The following is a 27,597-nucleotide window of genomic DNA, read 5'->3' as shown; positions in this document are numbered from 1 at the left end:
CAAACAAAAAGAATTAAAAGTTGCAACTATAAATTTGAATTTTTTATACTCTTCAAATCTAGGAATTTAATAAAAATATATACTTTGATAATTGAGAACTTAAAGATGGTCAACTAAGATTAACAAGGGTTATTTGTTTTGGGATTTTGGTAAAAAATTGGTTTTTGCAAAGTAGATTATGATCTTGAAAATTAATTATAAGATACTTAAATACATAGTATTTTTCACCATTAATTTATAATAAATCAGAATTTGTATCAAAATTAAATTGTTTAATACAAAAATTATAAACAATAAGAGAATTGTTCCAAAAAAAAAAGTAGTTATCTCAGAGAAAAATAATACTAAAGTAACTATCATCATTCTCAATTTTAGGTTAGTATATTCACATAGACACTCTGTAAAATGTCTTTTCATGCAAAACAATCCACCAATTATAAGTTGTGTACAATGATATATAGTCTTGTTGAGAAAGAGTAAAAGGATCTTAATGAAGTTTGAAAGTAAGAACCACTTTAATAACCCAAGATTTGGACAAAAATAAGGAAGTTAGTTTTCAAAACATAAGCATTCATTCTATAGTGGCTGATATAAATGGGTTATCCCATAAATCAATATATAGTACAACAAATTGCAGATATGTTATGAGAGGAAGATCCAAAGTTTTCATCTTTTGGGTGGTGAAGTTTCTCCAAAGATATCGTCAGGAGGCAAAGAGAGCATAATAGACAAGACTTTGGCGGTTGAGAGGTGGAAAACTGTAGGCAAACTTCCGCATATCCGAATCGTTAATGTAATATTGAATGTAACATGTCCATATTACGGCATGTTGGATTGCAAGGAAATGGACAGTCGATATGCTTTACATCTTTCCGACCAAAATACCAATCACCCACAGATTCTGCAATTGTCTATTTTCACAAGCAGCAAAATAGACAGCTGACTGTTAAACTAGGTAAAACCTTAAAACAACACCATTGTTCTGTTGGATCATACTTAATCAATATTCTTGTCTGGTAAATGGAAGAAAAATATATCATTTACCTTATTGTTGATTCTTGGTGAATTTGGAGAATGCCAAGTCTCAGTCATCCATGTCTGGCAGTGAACGAAACAAGAGTTTACGAACATTCCAAATTTCTTCTTTTGTTGCACATCGTCAAGTATCTTTAGCAACGAATTCCTGTAGCCTGTGCTCAAATGTTCAAAATTGGTGAATATACTTTATTTATATGCTGCTTATACAAATATATATATATATATATATATTGAAATAATATATCACCGTGTAGTACTTCGAGTTGTTCCGAGTTACACTGAAGAATATTCCGCTTGCACCTGAACCATTCTCCACGAGGATCAGAATTATCTGGTACAAAGATATGTTGTATCTGCCAAAACAAAACAAAAAAGAAAAGAGACAGAGTCTTCTAAATGAAGCCTATTCACAATGAGAACTGTGAAAACCAATTTTAGAGTAAAAAATGGAAATAACCTGCCAAAAATCATAAGCTGGATGGACAAGGAACAGAGGAGTCTTTATGTTCATCAAAAATTCTTGAGGGAAGAGACATTGATAATGCTGTTCAGTTAGAAATAACCCATTTGTAAATTGAGAGCAGAAATGAAAGGAACTTGAACAATTTGTAAATTATCACTATGACCTAGATTTAAGTGATAAAAAATTGACCTTAGACGACTCTGTTCTTGTAAGACATTCCTTGTCCAAACTTTTTTCACTGCCCTGAGTAATAAGTAGTAAAAAACTCGTCGTCAGTTTTCTTCTCTTACCCCAATGAATCAAATCTAAGTGAGAAAGTCCTTCATAGGTAAATATTGCCCACAAACAGCAGCAAAAAGATGCACATAAATACAGTTTAATTTCGGTTCACATAAACAACAAAACAAAGAATTAGCTTAATAAACATGAACAAGTATATCGAAACCTGAAGGTTTACAACACTTTGATATAAAGATGCCATGGTGTTCTGTCCAGCAATATCTTTCCTGAAATAAAGAATAAAATAAATAAATTTTCGGGGGACAATAGCCTATTTGTTATCACATTTTAAGATCCGGATCAATATTAGATAAAATCTACACAGGTTATTTATATTCCCCAAGTCCATAAGCCCTTTTATGTAATAGTTTAGGTCCACTTAGTTAGATATGAAAGTGGGATATATAAGGAGTAGAAGTTAGGGTTAGATTATCATGTTGAATTGTAAGATGAAAGGGACCTTATCTCTAATCTATTTCATATCGGCTATGGAGGGTTGCCTCTAAGCTTCTCTAAGTGATTAGCCATTCTTTCTCCATATCTTCTTGTATTCTAGTATGCCATCCCCTTCTAACTGTTACAAAATCACTTCCATTTTTAATTCTGGCAATTGTAATTGTGATAAAATACCAATTTTTAAATAGGCTCAATAACCGTATATCCTCAGCATAGAAATAGAATGGTTCGTGATCATTAGACAACTATTGAAAAACAAAATAAAAAGTTTTCTAAGCCAGAAAAATAAACTGTGATAGTTAGAAGGGAATGGGAAAGGAATTGCATAAGCCTTTAGATGAGATACTCGAAGAAATCCTCCATAGCCAACATGAGTTTTACACTCTTCATATTCATTATACCTTTCCCTAACCCTAATCTCTACCTATTTATACTCACTCCTTTATAGTCTAAATGAGCTTATAAAACCCAAACCACATAAAATTAATACATTAAAATGGCTCATGGCCTTAGGGAACATAAATAACCAGTGACAGAAACCTAAAAATTATTTCATTTGTCAAGGTTTGGCAACAAGGGGCAGTGAAGACAATTTGATATATAACTTAAAAGTTCAAACATACTCGTTAAGGAAGAAACTTGCATCTGCTAGACATTTGACTGTAATATCTTTTGGAAGAATCTCTCTGAAATCGTCACAATGCAAGAAGGTCGCCAGTCCCCCAGCTGAGCATCCTGAAAGAAGAGCCTGTAGAGTTATCAAATGCATTAGCAGGAAAATTATTAAAACGATTTGAATGGGTGGTCCAACTGTTCAAGTCACTATAACAGATAAATAGTATGTTCGTAACCAACACATACTGCATTTGTTCATCAAATTGAAGTTACCTGCTTAGCGTTGGATAGCCCCAACGACAAGAGTTCATCCATTATTGCTTCCCAAATGAGCTGACCTCTGAAAAGGAGGGTAGTTCCGTTCTATGTATAAACAAGTGGCAAATTACCTTAGATGTTAAATGTTATCTCTTTGCTCCTATGGTGACAAATTACTTCTAAGCTAATGCACTTACGGTAAACTCAGCTTCGGGATGCCCAGAGAGAGATCCACCATCACAGTATCGAATCTTCACCTTGTTCCAGTTGAAGAAATCTGAAAATGCCAAAAACTCTTGACCTAAAAAATCTGGATTATTGAAAAGGTATGCATTTCTACATCAACTATTCAGTTCAGCTTGTAAATAGAATATAGCATGTTTGCAAGCAAATAATATTCCCCTTGTCTACAATCAATCCCCGTATCATCTTTTCGCATCATTGGTCATGGGGGAAAAACAAATCATAACAGTACAAGTGATGACATAGTTGGTATTAATTAATCAACATGAGGAAAACAAACCTCAAAATAAATGAAAACTACAAACACTCAAAGCTCCAAATCAAAGTTCTCAAATGTACTAAGGTGACTTGAAGTTGCATTTACTTAGCAAATGTATCACGAACAAGACCGGGCCTTGCTCCCTTTTTCCCCTCATATTTGACTTATTTCTCTCTATCAAGCTTTGATTTAACGATCTTTGCTTCCTCTTTTTCCCATGCTCCATATGCCTCAAAAAATGTTTCTCTTCTCTACTCGTGGAGTCAAAATCAAGGTTCTCATCGGTATCATTCTCAAGTCACTGTTGTCCTTGTAAGTCTCCTCCTTACAGTTCCTCAAACTTTGTCAAAAGTCAAAATCAAGGTTCTCATCGATATGATTCTCCCCTCACTACGCATGCGATTCTTCCACTTGATTCACATGGACTGATCGACCTTGAAAGTCTCCTCTGACAGTTCCCTGCTCCTTTGGTGTGTAAAGGCTCGATGATAAGTGGTGCACACACTGTCCTTCGCTCTCTTGACAATCACCATATCATTTTCTATCACATTTCATAAATAACGTGGCTTGATACTTGAGTTGTTAGATGAACAACTTTCCTTTTATGAGTTCAATCAATACTTAGAGAAAAAACACATTTGTAGATTGTCTATATTTAAAAAATTAGAGATAATATACATTGAAAATTACCTGGATTTTGAGAGGGTAGGCTACTTAAAATTCCTGAAAATTGGACTTGAAGATCCATACTATTAGATGAACCTAATTGGGTTCCCCTTCTAGAAGAGCATCCTTCAATTGTACCACACCAACCTCCACCCTGAAGAACCCAATATATAATTAACAGCATTGAAAGCATAAAATAGAAGATCCATGAGAAAATCATGGTAATGGAAACCCTTAAGCTGCTTGATTATCCATTCTCTAGAAATGCAGAATAGTCCAAAAAATAACCTCAATGTGAAGAACCCAACTTTCCAAGCCTGATCCAAAACCCTTCTGTATATGGTACCCTGGAGAACTACCATCCAAGCAAACTGCAATCCAATAGACAATTAGTTCAAGAGAACATAAACGAGTGATGGGTGAGAATCAATTTCTAAAGAATCGATACATGGAAAAGGGGAGACCTACATGCTCCCTTCTCCTTGGAATTCCTCAGCAAGGTTAAAGGAACTGAAACCGCGGAAGAGGAACCAAAGGGTTGGGCACCATTGGACCGGTCTTTAGACTGTGATTCGGACAAAAAAGAGAAAGCATACATGAGGACAACAAGTGAGACTGCAGCAGCCACAGTCCACTCTTTCTTTGTCCATTTTTGCGATAATATCAGCCGGCGAAGCCTCTGACTTATCATCTCTCTCCGTGAACGTAGATCGGCAGGAAATCAAGGATTTTAGCTAAGAAGAAGAACAACAACAACAGGGAGGAAATATAAGTTGCAATTTGCAACATTTATTTGAATAATTTAGTTATTAATTTGTATTTTTAATAATTTAACCATCTTTTTTCATTTTTTAATCAAATAAATATAAATATATATATATATATATATATATATATATATATATATATATTCAATGGATTAGAGTATTATTTTAAATTTTTCAACCTTTAAACCGACTTTTATCACTAGACTACATTGGTGTTTTAGTGCGATTATATCAACATTAATGTATCGAATCTTATCAGAACTCTGTAGTTAAGCGTATTTAGGGGAGAGTAGTACTAAGATGGGTGACCTCTAAAAAGTTTTTGTGTCGCACTCTTTTTAAAATAAAATTTTATTAGTTTAGTTGGTTAAAAGGTTTACTCTCACTTGAATAGTTCATAATTCTTTATTAAATTTAAAATACATTCCAAAGGGTTATTTAGAAAAAAGGATACTTAATCATTAGAGAAGGTAGAGATTTTTTTAAATATTTAAAAGTATTAATATATAATAATAAAATAAAAATAAAAAATATTTTAATATTTTAAATAATGAATTAAGAATATAAATCTTTTTTAAAAATAGATTGACTTAAAAAAATCTTAAATTTATTTTCTTTCCTAAAACTAAAATTATAAGTTATCAATATTTTACATCTATTTTTATTTCTATGGTCAAGTGTTCAATTTAAATTTCAATGGTTACTCTAACATTTTATAAATCTGTATTATTTTCATGATATGCTAAAATAAAATATGTGAAATAAGGTTATATTTAATCATTTGTGTTATCATTTAATATGAGAATATATTTATGTTCAAAAAAAAAATTCATAGAGATGTGCATTTAATTTACATGGAGTGATAACCAAGCTTCTCATTGACCCTATAAAAAAAAATTCTTAGGGAAATACAAACTTAAATTTAGATGAATGAGAAGAAACCAAATCAATCATTCAACTGAAAATTATGATAATTTATTCAAAAATTAAATCAATTCATGATAATTATTTTTTTATGAAAAAATTTCTCAATCATTACCAATTTCATTGGTAGATATGGTAAACATTAAATCTACAATGGATTCAATTTATTTAGCAATGGTAAGATTACATCAAAACACTATTATAAGAAGAAAAAAATAGAATTAAATTTCTAATATATATATATATATATATATATATATATATTAATTAGTCCTGAGTTAGCATTTGTTGTTAATTGAGCTTGTCGATTCATGCAAACTCTCACGTCTTTTCATTAGGGAGCGGTTAAACGTATTCTTCGATATGTTCGTCATACTCCTCGTCATGGGATATTTTTTCGTCCAAATTCACAAATCACGTTTGTTGTCTACTCTGATGCTAACTGGGCAGGATGTCTTGATGATTGTCTTTCAACAACTGGATTTTGTATTTTTCTAGGTGACAACCTTATATTTTGGAATTCTAAGAAACAACAAATAGTTGTTCGTTCTAGTACTGAATCTGAATACCGTGCTCTTGCATATACAATTGTTGATCTTTGTTGGATTCAGTATCTACTTAATAAACTTCGAGTTTCACTTTCTTCTTCCCCCGATTCTATGGTGTGATAATATTGGTGTCACATTCTTATCAGCAAACCCATTATTTCATGTTCGCATAAAACATATTGAAATCGATTTTCACTTTGTTCGAAAAAAAATTGCTCGTAAACAACTAACTATTCATCCAGTACATTTTTACTGAAGTTCAAGTGACTGATATCTTCACCAAAGATCTTTCTTCCCATCAATTTACTCTTTTACGAAGCAAGTTCATAGTTTGTGCCTCACTTTTTACTTGAAAAGGATGATAAAGTATTAAATAAATAAGAAAAATTATTTATTTATCTTCTATTAATTAGGCTAAATATAATAATTAATTCTTAGGTTTTTCAAGTTATATTTTCTATAAATTATGATAAAATTACTCATTCAATTACTAATATTATTTTTCAATCTTTCTCTTCAAAATTCAATCAAATAGTTCTTATTTATTTTAATAATTTTAAAAATTACACTTTAAATAATATAATTAATATATAAAATTATAATAGTCTTTATATTTTTTTTTCATATATATATATATATTAATTTAAGATATTATCAAATTAATTTAAATATTTAGTACTTAAAATTAAAATATTTTTATTTGATTAATTCAAATTTTTAGTAGTTGGTTAAGTAATTAAATACTTAAATTTAGTATTTTAACCTTTGTTTTTCCGCAAATTCATTCTTATGTTTGTAATCAAAACGTAATTCAATCTTTACACTTTTAATTCATTGAGAATCAACATCTCTTGATATTTTTATTTTTTGGAATATATGCTAATATTTTTAATTATATTACTATTCCATGATTATTTTAAAATTTGCAACAGCAGTTTAGAAATATAGTAGTATTGTTTTATGATTTATTTCCTTGTTTGAAATGTGTTAAAATATTTTTTTAATTATAAAGTATAATAATAATTACAATTTAAATTTATGAATGGTTGCTTTAACATTTTATAAATTTGAATTATTTATTCTCACATGCTAATCATGCTATGTTTAATTAAAATATGTAAACTTAGGGGTATATTTAATCATTTATGTTATCACTTAATATAAAATTATAATTACCTATAAAAGATTCATAGAGTTATAAATTTAAATTTACATGGAATGAAAACCAAACTTCTCATTCAACCTATAAAAAAATTCATAGAAGATCTACAAGCTTAAAATTAGATGGGTGACAAGAAAGTAAATAAATCATTCATCCAAAAATTGTGATAATTTATTGTATAAAATTAAATCAATTTGAGATGATCATTTTTTTTCTAAAAAAATCTCCTTAATCACTCAACCAATTTCATTGGCAGATAGATATGTATCATGGTAAAAATTAAATCTACAATGTGTTAAATTTATTTAGCAACTGTAAAATTACATCAAAACACTATTATAAGAAGTAAAAAATAGCATTAAATATTTAATTTCAATATATAGCAAATGATGTAACAAAGCTTGTTATTCATGAAATATTGTTTGTTAGCTGGAAACAACTTAAATAAAACTAATAGTAAAGGAAACCTTCTTCCCTTCATTAGAAAAACTCAATTTTCAAGAACCATTTGTCCCATAAAAATTGATAAAATGCTTGGAAACGAACAGAAAGTACAAGAGTACGACAAAGTAGTGATAAAAATGGTAAACAAATTAGAAAATAGAGCAAGAAACACGGCAAGTTGTTTCAACCTTATGCGAAGTAAATTTGAATCCGCAAAATTTAATCTTTGTCGGATTTGAACTTAGAAGCACTTCCTATGCACGATTGAAGGGCCAGACTCATCGTATTCAGCCTTAGCTATCCACATCTGCATTGCAATCAAATATTTAAATCTTATCGGTAAAACAAGAACTCTAACTAGGGTCCAAATATGTTTATCACACAATCTACTTAAACTTCTGTTAACAACATTTAATAACCAGGGTTTGATGATATGGTTGTGTTTCTTGATGTAAATATGTTTATCATAAAAACTCGATAAATGGAAGTCAAGACTATTTTATATGTTACCTGCTGAAATGTGCTAAGAGAAGCCAAGATAGAACCACCAATCCAAACACTATACTTCCTTTCGGGTGGAGCAACAACCTTAATCTTCATGCTACTAGGTGCTAACGCAGTCACCTCCTTACTCATTCTATCAGCAATCCCAGGAAACATGGTGGTTCCTCCACTAAGAACTATGTTTCCATACAAATCCTTCCTAATATCCACGTCACATTTCATTATCGAATTGTAAGTAGTTTCGTGAATACCAGCAGCTTCCATCCCAATCATAGATGGCTGAAAGAGTACTTCAGGGCACCTGAAACGCTCTGCCCCAATCGTGATCACCTGTCCATCAGGCAATTCATAACTCTTCTCAACACTAGAGCTAGTCTTGGAAGTTTCCAGCTCTTGTTCATAATCAAGAGCAATATAAGCAAGCTTCTCCTTCATGTCCCTCACGATTTCACGTTCAGCAGAGGTAGTGAAAGAGTATCCACGTTCAGTCAAGATCTTCATTAGGGCGTCAGTCAGATCGCGCCCTGCAAGATCAATACGCAGAATAGCGTGTGGGAGTGCGTATCCTTCGTATATAGGTACTGTATGGCTAACACCATCACCAGAATCCAGAACAATACCTGTAACAAAATGATCCATTTGTGGTAAACTGTAATCTGAAATACAAAAAGCTACAAATTGGAATCAAAAGTTCAAAACATGGAATCTTTCTTACCAGTTGTCCTTCCACTAGCATAAAGGGAAAGAACAGCTTGAATGGCAACATACATAGCAGGTGCATTAAAAGTCTCAAACATAATCTGTGTCATCTTCTCCCTATTAGCCTTAGGGTTAAGAGGAGCTTCGGTAAGAAGAATCGGATGTTCTTCAGGAGCAACTCGCAATTCATTGTAGAAAGTATGATGCCAAATTTTCTCCATATCATCCCAGTTATTCACAATACCATGTTCAATCGGATACTTAAGAGTCAAAATACCTCTCTTAGATTGAGCTTCATCTCCAACATACGCATCTTTCTGCCCCATTCCCACCATCACACCAGTGTGACGTGGCCGGCCAACAATGCTAGGAAACACAGCCCTGGGAGCATCATCTCCAGCAAATCCAGCCTACGAAACACATTCAATTCAAATCTCTTATAAGCATATGAATCAAAATTGTAAATCGAAATCAAACAAAACAGGACAATGACAGGATGATCGTAATTGAATGAACCTTGACCATTCCTGTTCCATTATCGCAAACAAGAGGCTGAATGTCTTCTTCTGCCATCTTCTAACTGTGAAAGAAGAGATTGATGATGATGATATGATGATCTGAATTAGAAAATGAAAGGAAAATGATACAAAAATGAACTTGCCTTTGTGGAAGAAGATTGAAAGTGATATAGAAGTGATTGGAATGAGGATGAGAGATGAATCTCAAAGGAATGAAAAGGAAAGGGAGCCTCAAGATTGAGCGTGAAATTCGTTCAAACTGCCAAACATAGAGAATTGATCTTATGTATATAATTGTATATATATATTTGGAAATAAGCTTATTTTTCTCAATTTAGATCAAATCAAATGTTAGTTTTTCCTACAAACCCCCATTAGGTGTCATTACATCCTTTAAAGTCTCAATCATTCAATAAACTTCCAAAAATAATAATCAAATTAAATATAAAATTACAATCAAAACAAAAAAATTACAACCATTACATTGGTCCGGGAGAATTTTAAGGGTGAAAAAATTAAGAAAAATAGATTAGGGTTATAGAGATGGTTATAAAATTGATATGGCAAGGTGATAATAAGGTGAAAATTAAAAAAAAAAAAAAAGGAAAATTTTACTAAATGACCCTAAAGATGTTTATATTTGACTTTTTGACCCGCGCATAAAATTAAATGCGTTGGTGATACCTTTATTTTTTTTTAGACAAAAATGCCCCCGTTGCGAGATGCAACCGGCAATCGCGAGACGAATTTTTTTTATTTATTTTTGTTTTTTTTTAAATAAAATAAAAAAAATTCTTCTCGCGATTGTTGGTTGCGTCTCGCGAATGTAGACGTCTCGCGACAGGGACAAAATCGTCAAAAAAAAATGGTGTCACCAGCACATTTAATTTTATGCGCTGGTCAAAAGGTCAAATAAGACTATCCTTAAGGACATTTCGTCAAATTTCCAGAGAAAAATATATAAATGTATATGAAAATTGAAAGTTTTAATGAAAATGATAGTAATTGATCGATTTATATTACAAGTTATTACATAATTAATAATACGATGTATTGCAATTTTAGGGCATGGAGATGGAGGGTGGTGACCTTTTGCAATTGTATAGTTTTCATAGGGTGGGAAGGAGGACACAAATATCTTAAAAAATGTAGTAAAAAAAATAAATTTAAAATTGTTATAAAATATAATGAATAAATAAATATATTGATAATTTTATATATTTAATTGTGTTTATATTATTCGGGGTGAGATTGAGGCAGGGCGTGAGACAGAAATATCATCACGTTCCATTCCTGGTCAACTACCGATCAAATCGGGAGGAAAACGTCTCAAAAAGTGCTTCACCGAAAAAAATATCTCAAAAAGTGCAATTCAATTCAGTTACCAAATGTCGATTTTAAATTGTTATATGCAATGCAAAATCATACTAAAATCATTAATACTATACAAATTATACATATAGAGCTAGCTTGATATAAATTTTTTGAAATTGTACTTAGTTCTTTTAAGTTTTTTTTAAATCTTTTTTTGGCTATCTTCGGCAAACTTAGAAAGAAATAATAATAATTGTATGACTTTGTTAAGTAATTAGTATATAAATTAATAAGAGTTTAAGTTGAAATATAGAGTTACGATTGATGAGATATGAGTTAGTTTTCTGAAAAATAAATAGTAACATAGATTATAAACAAAAACTTATAAAATATTAAGTTAATTCTTAAAATTTTAATATTTTAAAATAGACTAATAAATTTGATATATTTAAATTTGTAAAATAATCAAACTCTTATTAGTAAATTTATGATACTAAGATTTTAGGGGTTTATAAATATTTTTAATTATATACCATTTTATATGAAGAAAATTAAATTTATAATTACTTAAATAAACTAATGTAATTAATTTTATAAATATAATTTATGCAGTATTATTAATTTATTTATTATTATTTAATTAATTTTATATATTTTTTAAAATAGTATATGTAAAAAATATTTAAGTATATATATAACTAATATTCTTTTAAAATAAACTCTTACCATTTTAAAAATAATTATTAACTATTTTAGGTAGACTGAATTTTGAATAAAAAAAATCTATGTACTTCACTCATAAGAAGAAATAAATTATTATTTTTGGTTAGATTGGGATTTTATTTTATTTTAAATATAGAGTTTGATTCTCCTATGATCTAACTATTATAACATGTGCACCAATAATAATACTTATTTAAAGAAATTATTATTTGTGGTTAGATTGAGATTTTATTTTATTTTAGATATAGAATATGACTAGTAGATTCTAAATATGCTAACATGTTCACAAATAATAATATTTATTTATTATTTGTGGTTTGATTTTATTTTATTTTTTATTTTTTTTTTAAATAAAACTTAATATGTTGATTAATTGTAGAACAAACTCTAATTAAAAAAGAAAATAATTTGTATTCCTTCTTTCTTTGTTAACATTAATAAATCAACCAACACTAATAAATAAGCTTGATCGGCAATTAAGTGTGTTTGGACGAGAATAATATTATGATGGGTGACTCTCTAAAAAGTCCTTGTATCGTACTCTTTTTTATCCCCTCTTTTAGCTTAGCGGCAACAAGAGGTATATATTTTCACCTAAGATCATGAGTTTGAGGCCGTCAGGCGGCAAATTCTGCGTTTGGTTAAATGGTTAAGTGTGTTTGTGGGCTACAGCCTTGTTCGGATTGAGTTTTTTAAAAAACTTAGAGGGAGAAAATAATAATGATTGGTGATGATTTTGAGAAAGTGATGATTATTTTTGGTAAAATGACTTGAAGGGTATTGATATATATAAATAAAATAAAAAATAATAATTTAAAATAAAGGGTATTTTAGTATTTGGGTTAATAAAATGAGTGATGTGATTGTTGAAAAATAATTTATTGGAAAATTGATTTTGTTTGAGTTTTTCAAATAACTCAAAGAGAACAAGGCCTACATGTTTAATCCGTTGTCCAATTTTTGACCCACCAAAGTAAATCAGTGATAAGAGTCGGCTTAAGAAACCAAAATGTCACAGATTCGATTTCATTAAAAATACTTTGAATTTACGCGTGTACAATACTTTGGGTGTCATACTAGTTCTTCCACAAATATATTAATTTTGAATAATTTCTGCAATAAAGTGTAATTAATCCATGTTAATGAAAAAGTTTATTGAGTTATTTAATTTCATAAACTAGGGCAGAGAATCGATACATCGAAACGATGTCGTATCATCATCATCATCAGTCTGATTTGAATTCAAATGTTCCCTTTTTCGCTCCTTCTCCCAAAAAGCCGATCAGATCATCCATTTCGCCGCCGCCGGAGCTTTCATCGGAATCAATCCTCTCCTCACAAGTTAGCTAAATCCTTATTTACTTTCCTAAAAAGTTAGCTGAATCCTGAAGAAGATGACATCTCCAATCACTTATCCAATTGATGACAAAATGCTCGATGATGCAGCATTGTGGGCTGTAATTGATTCCGCCGCAGCTGCTTCACTTTCATCTTCCACGAAGTTACGGAATACTCATACTCCAAGATCCTCCACTGTTCAATCTAATCAATCTCCGTATTCGGCGACTAAATTATCCAGAAACCCTAGGGTTTATCATTCGCCGGAGAACGGTGAGGTCTTGCAGGAGGACTCTTTGTTTAATCAACGACCGCATAAGATGGCTAGAATTTGTACATTGGAAACGAGAGAGAATAATCCCCTTGCTTTAGTTCAACATGTGCAACGTTCGCCAGTGACGCCAAAGAATTCATTGCCTAATCCTGGTAGGTTTTCGATGGAATATAGTAGTCCTGTAGTCACGATGGGTTCTTCGATTGATACTCGAGATGATGAGGTCAAAGAAACTGTTAGAAATCCCATGTTTAGTCCATTTCGTTCGGTTTCGTTGTTCAAAGAATATCAGAATGCAGCAATGGCGGTAAATATCTATTTCCCTCAAATTTTGAGTATTGAATTTTCTACTTTTGAATGTTTATACTTGTGAAGAAAATCCATGAGATGTCTTTAAGATCTTCATTGATCTAACCTAGCTTTATCTGCTGTATGAAACTGTATATTTAGTATTACAGTGTGAAGAATTATTAGTAAATTAGGTTGTGTTAACTTGTTAGGAATCGAGCTTTCAAGGGTTTGACATATAATTGGTTTTTGGTGTGTAGATTTTGGAGAAATCTGATTTCACTATGATTTCTGGGAACCCATTTATAAAGAAGTCAGGTAGGTCAAATGCACATTAGGTGTTATTTAGCTCTTGACATAACAAGTGTGCAGAGGGAAGTATTTAATTTGTTCTTCATTACAGGTTGGCGGAAGATATCATGTTTCTTCAATCTCTCATTTGAGATTAAAGATAAAACTATTGAATTCGATAACAACAGGAATGTACTGCGTGCAGAGTTTGTTGCCCGGGCACACATGCAGTATGTTTTCGTTATAGAGTTCACATTAACTTCATGTTCATTGAGTTAGTAGGAACTAATATTGAACTTTTCTATAGGTGTGGTAGATACTCTGATGGTTGGGGTTCATGTGAGCGAAATGAGAAGAGATTTATAAAACCTAATCATGATATCCCCAGCACTGCAGAAACTCGAGCGAAAAATAAAGCATGTCAGGTATATTGTATTTTTCATTTGGAAACTTTTCCCAAAACCATGTTCAAACTTAAGTTCATTTTGTCTTCTTAGTGAGTTGGTGCATCATCTTACTGCTCTTGTGTTCTTTTATCATTCTTTGAAAGTATACCAATTTTCTTAGATGCAGCTCCATTGTCACTTTGATAAGTCACTAAACAGATCAAGTATTGGTTACTTCTTTGAGTCTATTGGAAACTAGTATTTTTTTTCTCACAATCTTTGGCATGGTCCTAGTAGACATGCACAGTTTCATTTGACGAATGAAATTGTACCTGATAAAAAAGTATAGCTTGATTTTAAGCTCGGTTATGGGTTGGGCTGAAATAGTTGGTTTGTCGATTCTAGTTTCCATATGGAAATACTTTCTGAAGCTGAAACTGAGTCTGAGTTTGGACGAGAAAATTTTAACAAATTTATTAATATATGCCGGATTAACTCATGTTTTAAAACATTATCATATAAATCAACATTCGGATGATATACTTGACAGAAATAAGTGTTTTCAAATAAATCTATAAACATTTTCTCGTCTAAATCAGTTCCAGAGAGTGTTTCCAAATGGGCCATTATGCACTCGATCTTTGATCATTCATTATTCACATTGCACATGATATGTAGCTTGGTTTTAATAGCACCTTAACAAACCAATTATGCTCTCCATCATTGATCTAGGTTTGAACGAGAAAACTTGAACAAACTTATATGACAAATTAATCTTCGGATGAAATACTTGACAAAAAGTGTTTCTAAGGAAATTTATCGACGTTTTCTCATCTAAATCCAAACTCATTTATAGCTTCAACCAACTTCAACAAATATTATTTATGTAGGACTTACTAGGAATTGGGGAGTATCGACCTGGAGGAGCAAGCAGCCATGGTCAAAGATAGAGGCAAGGTTTCCGAAGAAGAAGAAGAAACAATCTTTGTTTCCAATAATATGTATCATCTATATAGACAACCATGAGAATTATCAATGAATTGATTCATGTTTCTATATGAAATTCAACTAGGATATGTACTTTTTATTCCCTTCATGAGGATCAAGTAACTTGTTTATGCTTATTATGTTTATATATATATATATATACATGATCATCATCTAGTGACGGGTACATACACAATAACATCATGTCTTTCAGTCTGTGGTTGAATCGTGACTTGGGCACGACAAATCGGACAATTGGGATGGCTACAAAGCCATGCATCAATACAAGGTACGTGAAAAGTATGGCCACATTCGGGCATCACTAGAACTTCTTCTCCTTCGAGTATCTCGCTCAAACAAATCACACATTCAAATAATTGATCTCCTCCTTCTTGTCGGTGTTTGGCATCGGAAATGCTACTTCTATAGACAGTGATAAGATGAGAAGTTGAGGTTGTTGAACTGATGTTGCTCGGTGTTCGGTTGGGGAATCGGGCTGAATCGATTTGATTGGTGGATGTTAATGTTCGATTTCTCCGGTTACATGACATGATTATGAAGTGGAAGGTTAATATTACGATTGTGCCGGAAAAAATTCCGATGAGACCGACTAAGAGTGGGCTAAACTTGAATATCCGGTGATGTTCTTCTCCTCCTCCCCCATCCATGTTTTTAGTTTGAGAGATGGAGGGAATTTTAATATTGTTGGGACAAGGCCGGACTGTTAACGGGATGTTTTTGTATGGGAATATTTTTATTTATTTTAACCTATGATATGATGTGACATTTTGGTAACTTCCTTCAAGTAGAGAATAATTGAATTAGTTTATTGAGTTATTATTTCTAAAATGAGAGGAAATGTTAATTGGATGTGAGTGTATTTTAATTTTAATTTATGAAATAGAGAGGAATTTGATTCTAATTATAAAATTAATTTTGTCCATTTATAGAATTTGTTTCTTGCTAAATAGAGCATTAAAAACTCAATATGTAAAACTAGAATGAGTTTATTTAAAAGAAAATAAACTATTTATATTCTCTCATTCAAAACCAAAAGAAACTCAAGAACCATCCTTTATAATTTTATTGTTGTTTGCTTATGACTAAATCATACGTGATTAATTGGGTTGGAGAGTCTTATAGAGTAATTATAAAATCTTTAATTTTAATGAATTTTCGTTTTTTCTCACAATTCAATCGTCATGACATTATACCAGATTTAATAAATTTGGTGGGAATTTTATTACTTTTTTATCATGATATAAATATTTAAGTTAAATAATAATAATTAAGAATAGTAAAATCTTTGTTTAAAAAGTAATTTAATTTTTAACTGTAGTTTATTTCTCCGGGTAATTGCACTCCCAATGTCACGGCACTCTATAAACAACAGTGACCGCTTTTGATCTCTAGTTTGATTCTACCTAAAATACATAAAAAGTCAATGGATGAAGTTCATTTTAAATTAATTTAATTAAATGATATTTTGAGCTTTCAATCAAATACAATGTAGTGTTTAAATCCATTAAACATATATTATTGAGTGGTTTTAAAGATTTAATTAATTAATCATGATCAATATTTTAGAGTTTTTTCATAATAATTAGTATCATCCAAAATTAAAATAAATAATTGTTGTGATCATTTATTAAATATTTAGTTTAAATTATATTGAAGTGAAATATTAGAAAAAAATAGGTTTTGATAGCAAAATGAATAGAAATGAAAATTGGTATATATTTTACTAATGTGGTCTTTAGGATTTTTATGGGTTTTTTAATTTAAAAAAAAATTGATCTGAGTTATTTAAAATGTATTTAAGATAAATTATAAAAACATTTTTGTATTTAAAATATAATTTAATAAAATAAAATTATTTTAATATTTTAATTATTAAATTAATTATTTTGAATATTAAAATGTAATGATATGGTATTTAAAAACAAATCTAAAAAAAAAAAAACTACCTCTTACTTTTAAGTATAAGTTGGAAATACCGAAATACCACTTAATAGTTATCTGAAAAACCATTCACTTTAATGATAAGTATCAGACTAATAAATTTTCAGATTAACTATCTACAAAAATTCAAGATAATCAAGGAAAAATAAAATATTCTCAATGATTAAATTTGAGAAAATTAATGAATGAAAATATTCAATAGAGTGATAAACACTATATTTTCTAATCTTCCAGTTTATTGTTATTCGAATCTTCCCCTTATATTGGATCACCCAATTCTAGATCGGGATCTTGAATGAAAGGATCTTACTCAAATATCTAAGGTTGAGTTTAAGTCTTTTAAACCCTTTATCAATAACACTTGAGTGTTGAAAAATTTATATATCTTAAGTTAGGTGAGCTTAACATAACCCATATCTATATGAGTTGACTATCTAACCATAATATACTCATTTACTATTTACCTAACCATAATATATTCATTTACTATTTAGTTTATTAACAAAATATTAAATAATAATTTTTACTTCTACACAAATATATTTCATATTTATTATAAATATTTAAACAAACACATTACTTTTATATTTTAATAGATCACTTTAATTTAACTTAATTTTTATTATAATAACAAATAATATTCTATTACTCTTTTCTCCATTTTTTCGATGATGGGATTCCAAATATCATGAATTTTGATTTATTGTCCTAACTGAACACCCATATATTTGGTTGAAAATTTCCCAACTTTGAAGTCATGATATTAACAAGGGAATGATTATCTGGAATGTTCCAACAAAATAAATTTCAGACTTATCTATGTTGATCTTAAAACATGAGCACGCCTAAAAAAAGGATGATGTTACTTCTAATATTGGAAATGTAATCAATTGACGGTTTTGCGAGACAAAGGGTGTCATCATGAATAAGATATGTGTAATAATGTGGGGTTTTCTAACTATTTCAAAGTTAATACCCAAGAAGATGACAGAGCTGGAAGCCTTCTCACAGAGTCTAGAGAGTGCTTCCATGACGATTGTGAAGAGAAGCGGTGAAAGGGGTCCCCTTACCCCTACTATTACCAAAGAAACTTCTAACCTCTCCATTAATGATGATGGAGAATTTCGGCTCAGAAATGCATGTCTTAATCCATTTATCTCCAAAAATCATTATCTTTAGCAAGTAGAGAACAATTTCAATTAATGTGGTCAAATGCTTTTTCAATGTCTAATTTGTAAAAACAACCTGCAATCTTCCTTTTAATAATTGAATCATGGCTCTCATTGGCAACTAAAGAAACATTCATGATTTTTCTGTCATGAACATATGTCATTTGATTGGGGAAAATAATATTGGGAGAAGAATCTTCAATCTATTGGCAAGAATTGTAGCGAGAACTTTATAAACACTTGACAAAAGGTTAATTGTCCTATATTGTTTTAATTCGTTGGTCCCCTAAATTCTCTTGATAAGGACAATACAAGTTGCATTCCAACTATTTTCAAAAGAGACAGTGTTGTAAAAGTGTTTAAAAGAGCCATGCATACTCCTCTTTAAAAAAGATCCCATAATTCTTTAATGAAGGTGATTGAGTAACCATTGAGACTCAGTGCCTTGTCTCTGTCACAATCCTTAATAACATTGAGAATTTTCTCTCTCGTTCCTTGATGAAAATAGATGTCGTTAAGAGTAGGTCTTCCTTGGTTAGTCTTGGTAAAGAGCTTCTTATAGTATGAGAGGATGGCATTGTTAATGGAGTTTGGGTCCTCGATATCTTGTCCATCGTTTTTAGAATAGAAATTTGACTATATCTATTTTGGGTGTTGGCGAAATTGTGGAAAAATCTTGTGTTAGAATCCCCGTCCCTTAGCCATAAACATCTTGATTTTTGCCTAATATTTTTTTCCTCCTATTTGTACAAATAATTCAGTCTGTTAAAAAATTCACACTTACTAGCGGTTTCTGCTTTCGTTAACTCTCTTTCCTCATTGTGGGTGGGTTTGAAATTAACCGGGGTGGAGAAAAGGGTGAGGGTTGGAGAGATGTTGTGGGCTGGGGTTGATAGAATGGTCGAAAAAAGGTTGGGATTGGCCGAATGAAGGTTGTTGGGTGTGAAGTAGTGTGGAATGAGAAAAATAGATTGGTTAAACGGTGTTGGATTAGAGTTGGTGGGTTGGATCAATAGATTTTTTGGTTGGCAAAAGTTGAATGGTTAGATTTCGTGGGCTTGACAGTGGATTATGGAGGAATGTGTGCTAATATTTGAGTGAGTTGTACCCTATGAGTCTATGACATGAAAGGAGAATGAGTCGTCTTTTAAATATCTGATAGTATCGGAATTGTCGCTGACACTATCGGGATTGTCGTTATGGGAAACGCAAATGTAGGGCCGAAGTCTTTCAGCGAATTAGATAGATCGGATTCCAACCAGACTGAAACATTATAGACGAGACCACTATTGTCGACGTTGATTCTAGATAGAAGATTAAGCTACACGTTTCTTTTGATACCTATTATTTCCTATTTGACACTTTTCTTCTCCAATGTTGATTGTTACTAGACCGCCGCAACTATATCTCCGATCTGATCTTTTAGAGATCTTTTAGAGAGCTTCATGTTCCATAGGTGAATCAGAAGACCTACTAACCTAGTTTGGTGTAGTTTGATTTCTTCAATAGGAAAAGAGTTGTCATCTAGAGAATTGATGAGGTAGAAGTGACGAGGTAGAAGGTAGAGTTAATGTTATACTTAATACCACATAACAAACCTCAACAGTTTGTTCAGCCCATCCAAGGAAGAGATTTTTCTGACGAATCGTTATTGGTTTCTATAATTTTTTCTCGTGCAGGAAATGACGACAAAGCTTGTGTTGCCTTCATTTTTTTTTTTTTTTTTTTATGTATTTGAACTAATTAATAAATTTGAAATTTCAATTCAACATTATAGATTATTATATTTTTTTTGCAAAACTATTAAAAAATAAATGCATCTAAATGCTTATTAATATAAAAGTTAAAAGTATAATATAAATATAAGAATGAATTGAGGAGTCAATTTTGGCTTTTGGCCCTACATAAAATAGAAGGCTTAGTTGAACTTCCCTTCCTCCTCTCTTATTGCCATTATTTTTTTGGAGTTTTCTAATGGGGGAATTTCCAGGAACCCTATTTTGACCTTCTCTCTCTCTCTCCATTCACTGCTTATCATCAAAAATTTCAGGTGTTATCTGGTGAAGAATCCTTCAGACTACAATCATCGACCTTTCAAGTCTACAAATCCCGCAACCCTTCTTTCTCAACGCCTACAATGGACAGCTGTGGATCTACATGTCTCTGTATTACGAAAGCTTTTTTTAACTGATTTCCCAGATTCTCAGGGTATAAAAGAGGAGAAGAAGAGGTGTAAAGAGAAATCGTTGATTCAGAGTTATATTGGCAAGATGAGGATCACGAAGTCTGTTGATTCTTCTCAAAACCCTAGCCTTTGTGGATTCTTGGTGGTCGAATCTTATCCTAAAAGGTATTCCTCCAAGATCCCATCAGATCTGGTTCTCTTTCTCGGACTTGGATTCATAGATTGGTAACATAATCGCTTATCCTATATAATATCTATATTTAATGTCAAATTATGACGGATTTCTCTATTAATCTTCCACCAATCACCCAATTTAATGTATTTAGAGGTGTTCTTATTTGGGAGATTCATGACAGCTGATCGATTTGATTCATCCTAGTTCTAGCTAGTCTCTTCTTCATATACTTTTCCTGACTTTATACCTGATGATGATGATATGGTGATGGTGATAACTTGGTAAAATTCATAACCCTAGTTTAACAAAAATGAGGGATTCTCTTCTTAAAGTTCTGTCAATGGAAAGCCATCACCCTTCCACCATTTTGTCCATGGATTCAAGTACATCATCCTCACAAGAAGAATTAGATCTTGAAATGAATCTCCCAGATGGTCTTACATGTCCTCCTGATATCAATCTTCCTTTCTCGGTTGGTAATAGTCCCCCACCACCAATATGGAACTCTGATTGTGGTGACATTGTTGATATTGGGCATGCTCCCCAATCATGTGAAATTGAAAACGCCCCAAAAATGGGAAGGAAATGTGCTAAGAGGGTAGATAGCATATGGGGTGCTTGGTTTTTCTTCACTTGCTACTTCAAGCCTGTTTTGAAAGAGAAATCGAAAGGGAAGATCGTTGATGCATGCAATGGTGTATCGGGATTCGATAAATCAGATATCCAACTCGATACTTTCTTGGTTCAACACGATATGGAGAACATGTATATGTGGGTATTTAAAGAAAGACGGGAGAATGCTTTGGGAAAGATGCAACTTCGGAGTTATATGAATGGGCATTCTCGACATGGAGAGCGTCCTTTCCCGTTTAGTGTGGACAAGGGTTTTGTCCGATCGCATCGGATGCAGAGGAAACAATATCGGGGATTGTCGAATCCTCAGTGCATACATGGGATTGAGATTGTATCGTCCCCGAATCTCACATTCCTCGATGAAAACGAGCGGAAAAGGTGGGTGGAGCTAACCGGGCGAGACTTCAACATTGCTATTCCGTCTGAAGCCATCGACTTCTCTTCTTGGCGAAATCTTCCAATTCCCGAGTTCGAAGCTCCACTCCTAATCAAGAACAACCCGAACCTGATCTCGAAGAAACTACTCAACGGTTCGGATCTCAACTTGTCAACTAGCAACGGCGACCCATTGGATCTCTCCCCGATGAGCAAGAGACAAAAACACTTCTTCCCACAAGTGGCTTATCCAGACCAGAATCCGCGTTTGGATATGGTAATCGACCCGCTAAGGCCGCACTGGGCGGACGACTTTAGCGGGGTCATGACAAACGTTCATGGGCCCGTGACGGCCGCCAAAACGATATACGAAGACGAAACATCGTACCTAATTATCATAAGCTTGCCGTTTGTGGATCTTCAAACGGTTAAGGTTTCTTGGAGGAACACGATAACTCACGGGATTGTTAAGGTGTGTTGTTTGAGCACTTCTTGTGCCCCTTACGTGAAGAGAAGTAACCGGACTTTCAAGCTCGTAGATCCTTCTTCGGAGCATTGCCCTCAGGGGGAGTTTATGCGGGAAATTCCTCTTGCGACGAGGATTCCGGAAGATGCAAATATTGAGGCGTATTATGATGGGCCCGGAACTACATTGGAGATTATCGTGCCGAAACCTTGTGGAGGGATAAAAGAACATGAGGTGGTTGTTTGTCGTCGCCCTCATAACATGGAAAGCAGTGATCATCTTATGTTGGTATAACACTCTGTGGGATGGTTTTTACTTATGTTGTGGATTATTATTGCTTTTAGAATTTCTAATTTAAGTGTTATTTTGACAACTTAAGTGTAAGCTTGCTTGTGGTGTTATTATATGATTATGTTGAAAACTATAATAATTGGTTTATGTTTATTATTTGCATTGAGCATTCTAGTTAGTTAGTTGGTGTCGTTTTTTGAATGAAGGGGTCTTTTTGTTAATTTAATATTAATTATTATCTTGTATGTCTTAATAATTATATACAAAGAACAATTCCAACTAAACTGATAAAAATACGTTTAATAAGAAACAAACAAAATACTGATATCAAAACATATTGTTTTGCTTTAAAATATAATAAAATGCTTAGTCAATTTCTTAAAGTTGTAAATAGATGTACTTCATTCTAAAATATGACACAAGGGCAATTTCGTAACAGAGGATCTCAATTGCGTTTTAGTCGAATCCTTTGTTACAAAACCATTGTTGTGTTTCATGTGCCTTGTCAAAAGTACTAATAATTAGATAAATAAATAATTAATTAAATTTAAAAAATAGATAATTATAGTTAAGTCATATTTTGATTTTTGTTGTTAGTTGAGTATAATCTTAAGGGATATATGTAGCCATTATGTAATGCACTCATACACTAGAAGTCTTGATTATCAAATTGAGAAATATTTTCAAAGCTCATTAAAGGATCCTTGAGAAACTTTGACACAAGTATAAACCCTTTTACAAAATCTTCAAATTCGTGTCACTCAATTTCTTGGGCTCTTTCATTTATCGAAAACATAGAGAGTGAGAGCTTATGAAAGTATGCAACAGGTTTGTACTGGGCTCAAGCCCTAATAAATATTAAAAAATATTATTACCTAACTCTATTTTTTTGTTCAGTACTTGTTAAGAATAAAATCGTGTTTTAAAAAAAATGGTTATTCTATAATAAAAATAAAAATATAATTCTAATATAGTCAAAGTTATGGTTTAATTATCTGTCTATTTAAAAAAATTAATTATGAATAAAATATTAGAGCGCGAAATTTTGGCGGATAAAAAGAGATAAAACACTAAAAATACAAATTTCAAAAAGCACGATCCAAGTGCCTATGACACGGACTATAATCTAAGACCATTAATTCATTCTTTTAATCCAACGGTCATTCTCTCTTCCTACTAAAAAACAACTCCTATTTAAACACAATACCACGTTCATTAATCTTCATCTCTCTCTCAAACTTCCTAAACAAAAGTCCCTTTTCTCTCTCTACAAAAATGTCGGGTCGTGGCAAGGGCGGTAAGGGTTTAGGAAAGGGAGGAGCAAAGCGTCATCGTAAGGTTCTTCGTGACAATATTCAGGGAATCACTAAGCCGGCGATCAGGCGTCTTGCTCGTAGGGGAGGTGTAAAGAGAATCAGCGGTCTGATTTATGAAGAAACTCGTGGGGTTCTTAAGATCTTTTTGGAAAATGTCATCCGTGATGCTGTAACTTATACTGAGCATGCTCGTCGTAAGACTGTTACTGCTATGGATGTTGTTTATGCTCTTAAGAGACAAGGAAGAACCCTTTATGGATTCGGAGGTTAAGGTTCTGGTTTTTAGGGTTTGGTTTTGCTGTTTTTTATTATATTTTGTAGATTATGCTGGATCTGTTAAGTTTGGTTCAGTGAAATGGAATTATCATATTTTAATGAATATTGTTAGTTGTCTTGGAAATCTTTTGAATGCTGATGAAATTAATATCTGTTTGTAGAATAAATTGAATGAAACTTGTTGACAAGATGAATTTTTGAAAGATACTTATAGAAATGCTGATCTATTGAAATAAAACCCTATTTTTAGTTCAATCATTTCATAATTTGAATCAATGATATGAACAAGCTTGAAGATTCAATCATGAACTGGAGAGATGTTTTATGGGTTCAAATCTTAAAAGGGTATTGTTTTGGGTTGCAACCCTATGTTTCTTCAATATGGTCTTTGAAGAGAGTATTCATATTGGGTAAAGAGAAATTCACACGATTAGAATATGCTGTTTTGTATTTCACATTTGATGAGTTCACAATGCATTCATTATGTAAATGTAATCTTAACAAGAAAGAAAGTAATTAAGTGTCTTTGATGAACCTATTTGACAAATGGAGATAGTATTCTACAAAATTCAAATGACCGAATCTCAATGATGATGATTAGTCTCTTTGGGTTTTCCTGTTCGGTTGCTAATGCTAATGCTTCTGCTGCTGCTTTTGCATGATAATTGTCCAAATCAGCATCCAGATCTTCAACTAATGACAACTTTTTTGACTTTTCATAACCACCTCCTCCTCCTCTACCAAACCATCCACCACCGTCACCACCACCGCGGTGGTGGTGTTTCCGATGCCACTGGCTCTTCCACCATGACAACTGCAACAACCATTGGTTCAGGTTCATATGCTGATCAGTTATAATAGGACATAATAATCAACTTGGAGAGGGCAGTGAGCACTTTGATGATATTTTTACCTTATGGGTGCGTAGTTTTGGTTTTGATACATGTTTTTTATTGGTATGGAAGCAACAGGGATTGCCATCTTTGTTCCTACAGTTTCTACTTTCATACGCTTTCCATCAAGCCGAACACCTTGGTATCTCATCATAGCTTCTTCAGCATCTCTTCTTAGTGAGTAAACTACTTCAGCTGTTCCCTGACAGAAAAATTCTTCCTTGAGTAAAAAAGTCCTCCATTACCAAAAACCCAACAGCTTGGAATTGGTACCTTTGATCTTCCACTTCTATCATAATTAATTGAATATCTTTGCACTTTACCAACATCAGAAAATATCTCCTGCAATCAACACAATTCAAACTCACCCTGAGAGATAAATAAAAAAAAGCAGCAGATTATGCAGCCAAGATTTCCTGTTGAACTGGTTACTATTTTATATAATGACATTCTTGATCCAATGACATCTTAAAAACATATTATATATTGAACCCCATAAGAAAAACTCACTCAGTCTTCAGAACAGGCATTTGGTAACACAATCATATGCATATAAAACTAACTGAAAATTAAGTACCGAATGAATGTTCAATTTTAATTGCGACTGAATGAACCAAATGAAAATATTTAACTTTTAAAGTAAGCAAGTTGATTAATTTGCAGGGACTCAAGTTGTCTTTTGACATCTTACTAGATTACTAAATTCAGCCTATACTTTATAGCTTAATTGGAGTTAAATCTAACTAAATAAGTGATTTTAAATAGCTATTATCAAATAAACTTAATTCATAAAAGCATTTAACCATTATGATATGTTATATTTGGTTCATAAAGAGTTGAAATTAGAATTGGAATCGAATGTATATGATTTTTTAACTTTAATTTCATCCTCCCAATTCGGAATTGCAATGCTTTAGTTTTTTCAATTCTAAGACTAACCTATCAACTGTTTGATCAAATACAACCTTAGTCTTTTCAATAAAATTCCTTCCAAATGTTCCAATTAGAACATTATAGCTTAGAAGCACTAAAAATCTAACTACAGGAGAGTGAAGGTAAATAAAATACCAGCAAAAGGTGACTTAAACCCAAATTGTGCTGAGATTACAACAATTGACATCAAACTGTATTGCCACTGCAATGAAAAGCTAAGACAATCTATGCAGATCAAATGATTCATGTAACCATCTTCACCAGCTTGGGGCACACCAACAACTTGTGTATTTACAGTGCATATGCATCATTGACCTCACATTACAAACCCTAAAAGCTGTTCTATCTTAGCTATTCAAAGGACGATTGATTCTTGAGCCCTTGGGGATCTAACTGTGCAATATATCATCAACTATCTGCAAAAGAGCTTATAATGATTCAACTACCCGAATCCTTATAACAATAAAACAATTGTAGGTCTAATAAGTCACTAATATCATTGGAAGGCAATCCTATAGCCATGAACTTCAAATACTTTGATGTCAATTTCAGGATTATGTTGTTCCTTTTATTCAACAAAAAACTTCATAATCTCAATACCTAAGCTAATTTCCATAATGATAGTGACTAAAGGGCCAGAAAACTGATTAAATAACACAAAAACATAACAGAAAGAGTGCCCATAAGAGAGAAACTTGAGTTTACTTATCTATACAAAGAAAGAACATCTTAATGCACAATTTTAAAGTCAGACTTATAAAAATGAGAAGCGAAAACCTTACCATGATATCCTTATCCGAGACTCCATAATTCAGGTTAGATATGATGAGTTTAGTGCCAGTCTCTTTAGATGGTACGCGAACTGTTTGCGCTGGGGATGCAGCATCAGGGACTGGAACCTACAGTTTTGAGCCTCTTGTAAACCATCAAGCCGAAACAACTCTAATTCACACCATCTTTTTGTTTATGTAGAAGACCTGTCTAAGAGAGTATGGAACGGCGCGATTAGCACTGCGATTCTGGAGACGGCGAGCTGGACCAGGTTCGCCGGAGTTTGGAACTTGCCGGAGTTTCAATTGCTTATTCCTCTTTATGAAATCGTCGAGAGATTTGTTCATATTCAACATCTTTTCAAGTTCTTGAAGCTAGGGTTTCAGGAAAACAGAGAATTTGGGGAAAAGTTAGCGAATAAACCTAACTAACTGAAACCGAATAAACCTAACCGACTCATATGTCTATTATAAAACAGATTGAATTCTGTTTCAAATCCATATTAGTTTGTTCAATTTTAATTTTTTATTTCAAATAACTTAATATAATCTAAACCAATATTTTTTACTTAATGTTTATTCATAACATATAATTAAACAAAAAAAATATTAATAGTATTTTAATTTATTAAAAAAATTTGAAATAAAATAAATATAACATTTTAAATTGTTTGTAATCGGTTGGTGTTAGCAAATTATTATTTTTTAT

General features: G+C 32.0%; 6 protein-coding genes across 6 annotated transcripts; 3 read left to right on the top strand and 3 right to left on the bottom strand.

Moving 5' to 3' along the window:
- Positions 1-491: 491 nt before the first annotated feature.
- LOC124934099 (pectin acetylesterase 5-like) lies at positions 492-5,003 on the bottom strand. The gene is made up of 12 exons (XM_047474571.1): positions 4,746-5,003; positions 4,566-4,648; positions 4,302-4,431; positions 3,307-3,386; positions 3,125-3,214; positions 2,860-2,984; positions 1,947-2,007; positions 1,691-1,744; positions 1,496-1,582; positions 1,286-1,391; positions 1,045-1,190; positions 492-911 (listed from the first exon to the last, which is right to left on the bottom strand). Exons 1-12 carry the CDS (start codon positions 4,966-4,968, stop codon positions 789-791), a joined length of 1,308 nt encoding a protein of 435 aa, XP_047330527.1. The 5' UTR covers positions 4,969-5,003; the 3' UTR covers positions 492-788.
- Positions 5,004-8,155: 3,152 nt separating this feature from the next.
- Positions 8,156-9,731, bottom strand: LOC124935965 (actin-like). Its single transcript, XM_047476410.1, has 3 exons — positions 9,342-9,731; positions 8,633-9,246; positions 8,156-8,429 (listed from the first exon to the last, which is right to left on the bottom strand). The coding sequence occupies exons 1-3, from the start codon at positions 9,658-9,660 to the stop codon at positions 8,364-8,366; spliced, it is 999 nt and encodes a 332-aa protein (XP_047332366.1). The 5' UTR covers positions 9,661-9,731; the 3' UTR covers positions 8,156-8,363.
- Positions 9,732-13,149: 3,418 nt separating this feature from the next.
- LOC124936159 lies at positions 13,150-15,590 on the top strand. Its single transcript, XM_047476626.1, has 5 exons — positions 13,150-13,799; positions 14,041-14,098; positions 14,184-14,301; positions 14,379-14,496; positions 15,348-15,590. The coding sequence occupies exons 1-5, from the start codon at positions 13,275-13,277 to the stop codon at positions 15,405-15,407; spliced, it is 879 nt and encodes a 292-aa protein (XP_047332582.1). The 5' UTR covers positions 13,150-13,274; the 3' UTR covers positions 15,408-15,590.
- A 4,945-nt stretch (positions 15,591-20,535) lies between these two features.
- LOC124933881 lies at positions 20,536-22,860 on the top strand. Its single transcript, XM_047474322.1, has one exon. The coding sequence runs from the start codon at positions 21,246-21,248 to the stop codon at positions 22,701-22,703; it is 1,458 nt and encodes a 485-aa protein (XP_047330278.1). The 5' UTR covers positions 20,536-21,245; the 3' UTR covers positions 22,704-22,860.
- Positions 22,861-23,925: 1,065 nt separating this feature from the next.
- Positions 23,926-24,416, top strand: LOC124935954 (histone H4). Its single transcript, XM_047476398.1, has one exon. It carries the CDS (start codon positions 23,976-23,978, stop codon positions 24,285-24,287), a length of 312 nt encoding a protein of 103 aa, XP_047332354.1. The 5' UTR covers positions 23,926-23,975; the 3' UTR covers positions 24,288-24,416.
- A 327-nt stretch (positions 24,417-24,743) lies between these two features.
- LOC124936654 (THO complex subunit 4A-like) lies at positions 24,744-27,315 on the bottom strand. Its single transcript, XM_047477170.1, has 5 exons — positions 27,096-27,315; positions 26,901-27,017; positions 25,459-25,527; positions 25,206-25,387; positions 24,744-25,106 (listed from the first exon to the last, which is right to left on the bottom strand). The coding sequence occupies exons 1-5, from the start codon at positions 27,243-27,245 to the stop codon at positions 24,986-24,988; spliced, it is 639 nt and encodes a 212-aa protein (XP_047333126.1). The 5' UTR covers positions 27,246-27,315; the 3' UTR covers positions 24,744-24,985.
- Between the last annotated feature and the right edge of the window lie 282 nt (positions 27,316-27,597).

This window comes from Impatiens glandulifera, chromosome 4 (assembly GCF_907164915.1).
Source record: "Impatiens glandulifera chromosome 4, dImpGla2.1, whole genome shotgun sequence".
In the NCBI taxonomy this organism is placed as follows: domain Eukaryota; kingdom Viridiplantae; phylum Streptophyta; class Magnoliopsida; order Ericales; family Balsaminaceae; genus Impatiens; species Impatiens glandulifera.
The sequence above is the reverse complement of the archived record's forward strand: the minus strand, read 5'-3'. Positions and strand labels throughout refer to the sequence as shown.